Source organism: Microtus ochrogaster, chromosome X, assembly GCF_000317375.1.
Source record: "Microtus ochrogaster isolate Prairie Vole_2 chromosome X, MicOch1.0, whole genome shotgun sequence".
NCBI lineage: Eukaryota > Metazoa > Chordata > Mammalia > Rodentia > Cricetidae > Microtus > Microtus ochrogaster.
Window position 1 is genome coordinate 21,724,598 of NC_022026.1, and position 8,852 is coordinate 21,733,449.

At 45.7% G+C, this 8,852-nt stretch overlaps 1 protein-coding gene across 2 annotated transcripts; it reads right to left on the reverse strand.

Annotated features, from left to right (window-relative positions):
• Positions 1-1,254: 1,254 nt before the first annotated feature.
• Pin4 (peptidylprolyl cis/trans isomerase, NIMA-interacting 4) lies at positions 1,255-5,464 on the reverse strand. 2 transcript variants are annotated; one of them, XM_005358556.3, is made up of 4 exons: positions 5,364-5,464; positions 3,191-3,264; positions 2,105-2,224; positions 1,255-1,454 (listed from the first exon to the last, which is right to left on the reverse strand). In XM_005358556.3, exons 1-4 carry the CDS (start codon positions 5,404-5,406, stop codon positions 1,296-1,298), a joined length of 396 nt encoding a protein of 131 aa, XP_005358613.1. In that variant the 5' UTR covers positions 5,407-5,464; the 3' UTR covers positions 1,255-1,295. The 2 variants fall into 2 exon arrangements, with proteins under 2 accessions (XP_005358613.1, XP_026640681.1); XM_026784880.1 differs by having other exon boundaries at positions 3,191-3,268; positions 5,369-5,438.
• Positions 5,465-8,852: the final 3,388 nt, after the last annotated feature.

Genomic DNA, 8,852 nt, shown 5'->3' on the forward strand with positions numbered 1-8,852 from the left:
AGTCTAGTATAGAAAACTTCATAGGAGAGCCAAGTATCTTTTCCCTAATTTTAAATTATACCATTTAGTGTGTGTGTGTGTGCATGCACCATCCCTCCTTCTGTGCCACAGCATGCATGCGGAGGTCAGAGGATGTGCTGGCTAGTTTTATGTCAAATTCACACAAGCTAGAGTCATTTGGGAAGAGGAAACTTGGGTTGAGAAAATACCACCACTAGTTCAGACTGTGGGCAAGGCTGTGGTGCATTTTTCATTGAAGACTGACATGAGGTGGCCTGATTCATTGTGGGTGATGCCGCCCCTATGCTGGTGGTCCTGTGTTCTCTAAGAAAGCAGGCTGGGAAAGCCATGAGGAGCAAGCCAGTGACTAGCACTTCTCCATAGTTTCCGCTCCAGTTTCTGCCTTCAGCTTCCTGCGTTGATGTTCAAGGATGGACTGTGTGGTATGGAAGCGTAACCAAAAGAAACCCTTTCCTCCCCAAATTGCTTATGCTCATGGTGTTTTGCTGCAGCAACGGAAACCCTAAGGCAGAGGACAAGTTATGGTTACCAGTTCTCTTCTACTATGTGGGTCTCAGGGACTGAACTCAGGCTATCCGACCTGGTAGTAGGTACCTTAACCTGCTAGCCATCTGGCAGGCCCCCAAGTACCTCCTTTGACAGACATTTATTTGAAGAGAAAGTTGAGAAACAGGAGGCACGGCTCAGGAAAGTGTTTGCTACACTTGTGGAGGACCAGTTTGCTTCCTGTTCCCCATGTCAGGTGGCTTACAACCACCTGCACACCAAGCTCCAGGGGATCTGATGGCCTCTTTTGTCCTGCACGGGCACTTACATACATATGCACACTCGCAAACACACAGACACCTTAATCATAAAAATAATCTTAAGGAGAAAGTTGACATTGGATGGCTGCTTGGCTGCCATGTACTCTACTAAGACAATGGAGCTAGTGACACCTGTCCTGGCAGATCAGTTAACTAACTTGAATTTTGCTTTTCATCTGCTAATTCGCCTACTAGGTGCCCAAGGTTTTCAGGGGCCTAAGATCTGACTCCTCTGAAGATGGTTTCAGAGTTAATTTATGGGACACATTGACGGTCAAAGTTAGTCTGGAGAAAATGGGAATTCAAGTTAAAGGAGTCTGCTTGAGTCATCACTGAGAACTGGTAAGTGGAAGTGACTGCAGAACATACTGGTACCCACGACAGTTCACAAGATAGGAGGACTATTTCATAATACCACTTAAGGAGATAAACGAAATATAAAACATTTATTCAGTCTTTCATGTGCTTTTATTTTCTTCCTTCAACCATAATAATATGATATCCAAATTTTGTCTTAACCGGTGGGTCTGTAAACACAGGCTTATCCATCCCACTTACAGGCAAGGCAAATGCTGCTTCTTGAAACGGTCCTACCATGGACCCTCTGGTCATCCAACCCAGGTCACCCTGAAAAATCCAAAGGCATATGGTATCAAGTGGCCTTAAAAAGAGAATAGTTCTATTGCAGCTTCAGAGAGTTCCCAGTATGAATACAATGGCTCACTGGGTTGTATTTATTCATGTGGGCTATGTAGGAGCTGTCTCACCAGGGACAAATGGGAACAAGAAGTCTAAGACTGGATGGGGGACAAGTGCTCACGATACTGCTGTATTCTCAAGTGGTTTGTGAAAGGTAGGTCACACCTACATTTGGACATAGGTGACTCTGCGTCCTTGGTGCTTGGTTTCATAAGGAAGGACAAGTGTCACATAGCACATCCCCTTCCCCATCTCCCCTTCTATACAGATGATTCTTATGCACTTTCTCAGAACTTACAATTGGAGGGATCAAGCTTGGGGCTTCACAGACGCCACACAAATGCTCTACTATGTAGCTACATCTTTAGTCCCACAAGCTAGACATTTCTACTTTTCTCAAAACAAAGGTATGGCTACATTAATGATAGAACATAGAAAATAATCCCTGCTTTTGTATTTCCTTTGTGGAGAAAACGTTTCTGTACAATGTGGTGGCTCAAACTCAGGGTTTTCTGCATGCTACCTTACTGCTCTGGCATGACAACAGGACACTCAAATGACAGATAAATGCAACATACCCCTTGCCTGGCTTTATCTTCACTGTACTGTGTGGCCACTTCATTGAATCTCATTCCAGACTTTAATTTTTCCATGGCTTCCATGATTTTACCATGTTTTTCACAGAAAATGTGTCTGACCTACAAGGGAAAAGCATGTCTAGTTAGTGTTTGGAAAGGAAACAGATTCTTCTTGGTGCAAGAATCACATCTGAATTATCCCGGGTAACTACAAAACAACACATTAACTCCCATCACTGAACACCCTACAAGTCATTTTATTAATATGGTTGAATCTGTAGGCAGAGGCAATGAAATCTATTTTTTTTTAAACCTCCTGCATCCTGACCCAAACATGAAACTCCTGTTACACAGCTATAGTGGTACAGTTCTGTCTGCAGGCATTCTTCTGGGATTGGCTGGTTAAGGGCTTCAAGTAATTATTTGCTGACTTATCTCCACCCACATTTGCATGGTCAAGGTAACAAATTTGTGTGCAAGTGTGTGTGGAGGCCAGATGATAATCTGGGTGCCATCCAATCCCCTTTGTCTTTTGAGATAGGGACTTTCACTGAATTGGAACTCTACAATTATGCTAGGCCGGTTACCTAGCAATGCTGGAATTTTAAATGTATGCCATTATGCCCAGCTTTTTATATGGGTTCTGGGGATCAAACACAGGTCCTTTTCAAAGTACTTTACCAACTGAGCTAGCACCCCAGTCCCTAAGTTAACAGACTTTAAAGAACAGTAGTAAAAGTGTGAAAATCCTACTTTTTAAAAGTGAGACTGAGCTGGGCAGTAGCGCACGCCTTTAATCCCAGCACTCAGGAAGCAGAGGCAGGCAGATCTCTGTGAGTTTGAGACCAGACTGGTTTACAGAGTTAGTTCCAGGACAGCCAGGGCTGATACACAGAGAAACCAAGTCTTGAAAAACAACAAAAAATGAGATTGGTATTTGGCTTCCAGTTTTTTATCTTCTTTCCTTTACCCTTAGTGTTAAGCCTCTTACATAAGAACAAGTTACTCACGGTCTTTTCTATGCATCCACACAGCTAGCCACCTTCATACTTAGCATGGAAAGAGGGGGGATGGGAGCTAACTCACCTTTACTGCACTGCCACCACCTTTAGGGCCCTGAGCCTTCTTGTCAGCACTGTCACTTCCAGAAGTGGCACCTCCTTTAGAAAAAAAAGAGGACAGGTACTCATTTCAAATTACTTTGACATTTTTAGATGCGTCCAACTCATAATACAAGGTGATCTTTCCATTACATCCCCAACCTCCAAAAGGCTCCATGGTGAGTCACACAATCAAGCTACCTTCCCCGGTGACTCATCTCTAATAACAGGAAATGCGCCCTACAAAACACTTCACAGAAAACAGACAAAGAGATGAATGTGGGCATGATGAATGAGCTCTAGAAGCCTCTTCCAAATCCTCCTGACCCCATCCCAAATCTTGCCCTCCAACAGCAGAACACTGAGCACTGCCATTACAGAAAGTTACATAATTTCTACTATCTTTTGTGCCAGTGTTTGACACTTGCAATTCGAACACCCAAACTCTCCGAGAATAAAGATACTACAAAGTGAAGAATGTATTTATGCCCAAATGTTTGCAGTCTACCACAATGCCTCTCTGCTGGCCTCCTGGCAAGATTTTGCCATTCAAGTTATCAAGCATTAGAAGCACATCTTACTACTGTTACGTTTTGGGTCAGAAAGGATTGGTATGTATAATGGAAAAGGATTTTCTTTTTCAAAAAATAAATAAACAAACATGATATATATATGTATATATATACATATATATATATTTTTTTTTAAAAGGCAGCACACTGTTAGAGGCCAAGATGTCTAAGAACTACCCCCCTGGATTAAGTATTCAGTTGAACAAACGCTTCCTAAATAAATCCTGAGTTCCAGGCCTTGAGGGGTACAAGGTGAACAGGGTTCATAGCTGCCACCAAGGAACCCACATTCCAGTGAGAATGACAGATCACTTCCCGAGAACCCAGCAGGTGAAAACTTGTGGAAGGGGAATTTGGAAACGGACAGATATTTTAGTTAGCCAGGGAATGGAAGATGGATGAACAGGAGCTAAGCAGCTGAAGAAGGACAACCAAAGAAGATCTCCAAAATGGGGGAAACGCCTTTCTCCTCCTCCTTCACTCCCCACGTATCCTTCTAGTTTCATAATTATTTTGGTTTTTGTTTTGATAGGTGCTCTATGTATTCCAGATGACCTCAAACTCAGATCCCCCTGCCTCAGCTGTAGCACGGTTGTGGCACCTCACCCATTCTCATATTTCTTTCTTTAAAAACAGCTTGGTTTCTGGGGCCTCCGGGCCATCGCTCTACAGCACTCCCTTTATTGTCTCTTCTCTGGGTTCCCAGAACCAAAGAGTTCGGGCCACCTCTATCTCTTCCAAGAACTACTGAAGTGACCTCTTTACGGGCTTCCTGGCCCTCCACGACCTTTACTAACATCACACACAGCACCCCCGATGATTTAGTCTTCTGCTTTAATTTCCCCACTCGATAATCTGTCTTGAAGTTTTACTTCAGCAGTGCTATGCTACACAAACTGTGCTGTTTCCCATCGGTGCTTTTGGGGCTGGATTCTCTGGGTCGGGTATGAGTTACCCTACTGCGGCTGCTCTATCTTGGCCTGCCTGAAGTAGCTCCCCGTTATTTCCCTTCTTCCCACCTTCTACAATAGCTCTATCTCTCAGTACTGAACTCAGTACAGTACTTTCTGGCTACTATCTTCCCCACTACTTCCAGGGATGACGAAGAATAAGAGTTGTGTCTTATTTTTCTAGCTTGAAAGCACAGCGGTGTCCAACACTCGTCTTCAAGAAACGAGTCTCTCCTCAAAGGGGGTCAGGGGAGGGCACGTCATAATTTAGTTGTTAAAGAGACCCGTAAGGACCACAGTGTGGGCTTCCTTTTACTGCTGACGTTTAATCGGATCAAATTTTAGTGGTAATAAACTCTTAAAACAGCAGTTCTAGGTCCCGAGGAACCATCCCCACCAGCTAATCGCCGCCACGATGGTCCCTGCACTGAAAACCCATGTGTTCCCTGAACCACAGCGCCCCTCGCGTACTTATATTTTCTGATTTACCGGAACAACCCTAAACAAACCATAGCGGCTCGGGGGGGGGGGGGCCCTAGTCACTTGCTGCCAGACTTACGACCCCCATAGCTGCCGGACACACTCCCGCCCTTCTCCTAACCCACCCCACGCTCTCTCATTGTCTCGGCCGCTCTACCTTTCCCCCCTTTTCCAGAACCACTTTTCCCCTTCGGCGGCATCTCTTAGGCTTGCGGTTGAACTCTCAACTCTTCCGGTGCTAAGAAAAAGGCCCCTTCAGGCCCCTAGAGTATGTCCTAAACAATGCCTGCAAGCAGCGTCACAATCAACCATTTCTGCCGCGGTTCCGGAGGCAGGCATAGCTTGGGGCAGACCCAGACCTTTGGTTCCTTGACCAACGGGGGCCTGAAACGTTTAACCAATAAGGAGCTGAAGCCCTGCGGAGAGGAGGAGACGAAGGCTGAGCTAAGCGAGAAAGCCCCGCCTCGGTGCTCGTCATTATTTTTCTAAGCCCTCCTTTGCACCCTCTCTAAGATCGCTCTCGTCCCCACCCACGCTTCCTCCGCGCGTGCGCAATGCGAGCCTTAAGCTACTGCAATTCTTTGGCGTGGGCTCTTAGTAACGCCTTAGGGACGCCAGACAAAGGGAAAAGGGAGAAGTGAGGTGGTGGCCCCTTTCTCCAGTCCTCTCACCGACACAGGCCTATATTCCCTAGTGGCTCCACGTTTTTATTATAATTATAATAATTATTATTATTTGCAGCAATAGTAGTTGACAGGGTACAAAAGGCAGAATTTTTTAAGCCTACATCATTTCACTGCCTGTGGCAGAAGTCATTATGAAAGCTGGGCATGGTGGTACACACATGTAATCCTAGCACTAAGGAGATTGAGGCAAAAAGATCAAAAGTTTGAGGTCTGCCTGGGCTACAGAGCCAGAATCTGTCAAAAACCAAAACAAAATGGGGGAGGGAGATCAAACCAGGCTCTGGAGATGGAGCTCAGTAAAGTTCCTGCCATGAAAGCACGAGAACCTGAGTTAGATCCCCAGAACCAAGGTAAAATACTGGACATGGTGGTATGTGCTCATAATCCCCATGCTGGGGAGACGATCACAGGAAAGCCACTAGTCCATCTGAAACAGTGACTCCCAGGTCCCAGCGAGAGACAGGATTTCAGAAGAGTGGGGGACTCTCAGATTTGACTTCTGACCTCCGCATGCGTGCTTCACACTCACGTGTGTATATATGTACATAACACCCACACACCTCCAGGACACAACAATGACCTCTAGTGAATGGATCATGCACCAGACCTGGAACATCGTGAAGCTTAGGCGCATTATAATAGATAATCACAGCTACAAAGATAATAATCAAGCCTGTGTGTGTGACTGGAGTGTGAAAAGCTGTACCTGAAGACCAATAGCTCTAGAAAAAAAGAAAGGTCCACTGCAGGCTCACCCAGACATGTATAAAAACATGCACTAGGGCCGGGGACTAGCTGAGGACAGGGAGCTTGCCTAGCATGTAGTAAGCCTTGGACTTAACCCCAAGCACCATGGAAAAGTGGATGTGGTGGCATATACCTATGATCTTGGGAAGTGGAGGCAGAAGGAGCAGAAGTTCAAGACCATCCTCAGCTACATAGTGAGCTTGAGGCTAGCCTGGGCTACATAAGATCCTGTCTTGGAAAATAACTGTATAATGTACATATGTAATGTCAACTATAAAGTATACATCACAAAAAATTGGGTGGAAAATGGTAAAAACGGCAGTATTTTGAAATGTGAATTTATGACTTTTGTTTTCTTCTGTTTAACATGTCCTGTTCTATCTCTTGGTATAGATTTTTTTTTAATTCAAGAAAAAGGCAATAGGTAAGTGCAGTGGCACACGCCTGTATCCTTGGCACTTGGGAAATAAAGGCAGGGACATAAGCGATTCAAGTCCAGCCTTGGTTCTATAGCAAGTTCAAGGCCAAGCTGGGCGACATGAGAGCCCATCTCAAAAACACTGAAAAAGAAAACAACAATGTTATTTGAGAAAGACGCCACAAAAGCCAGCGTCTACCCAGGCTTCATTGTGCGTCAGTCTGTGGAGACCGACTGTGGAGGAGAGTGACAAATTAACTGGAGAGAGGGCAGAGAGAGCAGAGAGGAGGAAGATGCAGCCTTGAAACCATGGCAACACCTGCTGGAGAGCAGGAGTGAGTCAGAGCAGTAATGGCTCTGAGCTGTATTTTTCTAGTAATTATCTCCTCTGGCTGAGGCTTGGACGTGTTATTTAAACAAGGGAAATCAGGAAGGGAAGCTGGCAGCCTTCTTCTCACAAAAAGAGGTTCATCAACTTTGGCCCAAACTCACTGCCCACTCCACCTGCACCAAAACCAAGAGGCTGCGGTTTCTCATCTGTTTGTGATGCCAGCAATACTTAACTCTAAAAAGGAAAGCTTGAAGCAACAACACAGAAATCTTGTTAATCCCATTCCAGGTGGGCAATGCATAGGGATCTCTGGGCCCCACACTCTGCAATCAAGAGTAGAAAAGAGCTGGGGGGTGGGATTGATATCTCATGACTTTAATCCCAGCACTCTGGAGGCAGAAGCAGATGGACCTCTGTGAGTTCGAGACCACTCTAGTATATATCGTGAGTTCCAAGACAGCCAGAGCTACATAGTGAAACCCTGTCTCAAAAACCAAACCAAACCAAACCTCTGTTGGTCATAAAGAGCCTAGCATGCACCCTCCCCACCTGGCATTCTGGACTTCCCAGGTCCCAGGAGCACAGGGCTCAGGAGAAGGGGCTTTTAAGACAGGAGTGTAGGGGTGAGGCACTGGAGCTGATGCAGAGCTGATGTCGAGGACAACTTTGTGTACCCCTGGCCTTGTAGAACTGTTCTCCACGTCTGGGCCATAACTTGGACCTCTAATAGTATCTGTCTGTGCCTCATGGTCTCTGGGGAGCTGACTTGTGTAACAAAAACAGAAAACAGAAGGAACTGGGTATCTGGGTTTCATTTAGGGGCTGGCAAAGCTGGAGCAGCATGGCATTCTGGGGAGTACCAGCTGAGGGTGATAAAGCCTCCTGAACAGCCCTCGTTGCCCCCTCCGACTCTCTAAATCGCCCTCCCTACCTCCTCCCCCACTGTGTGTGTGTTCATATGGACGGACATGTCTACGGTGGTGGAGGCCAGAGGTCAACCTCACGTATTGTTTCCCGGGAGCTGTCCATCTTGGTTTTTGAGACAGGGTCCTTTACTGGAACCCAAGACTTACTGATTGGACAAGGCTGACTGGCCAGCAAGCCTGAGGACCCACCTGTCTCCACCTCCCCAGAACTAGGATTAAACTTGTGCTACTACATCAATTTTTTTTAACATGGGTGCTGAGGACTAAATTTCAATCCTCATGCTTGTCTGCAATGCCCTTTATTAACCAAGCTGTCTCTGTAACCCAACCCCCTTTTGAGATAGGATCTGCTATTTTGCCTAGGCTGGCCTTGAACTCTGAGACTCAATAGGTCATCCTGTCTCTGGAATACCTGAGACTCTGTACATCACCAAACTAGACCTGCCCTGAACCAATAATTAACAGTAAACATGTTAGATTTATCTTTTTCACAAGCACACCCATCAATCCATCTTTTTTGGTTGTTGTTGGAGTGTTT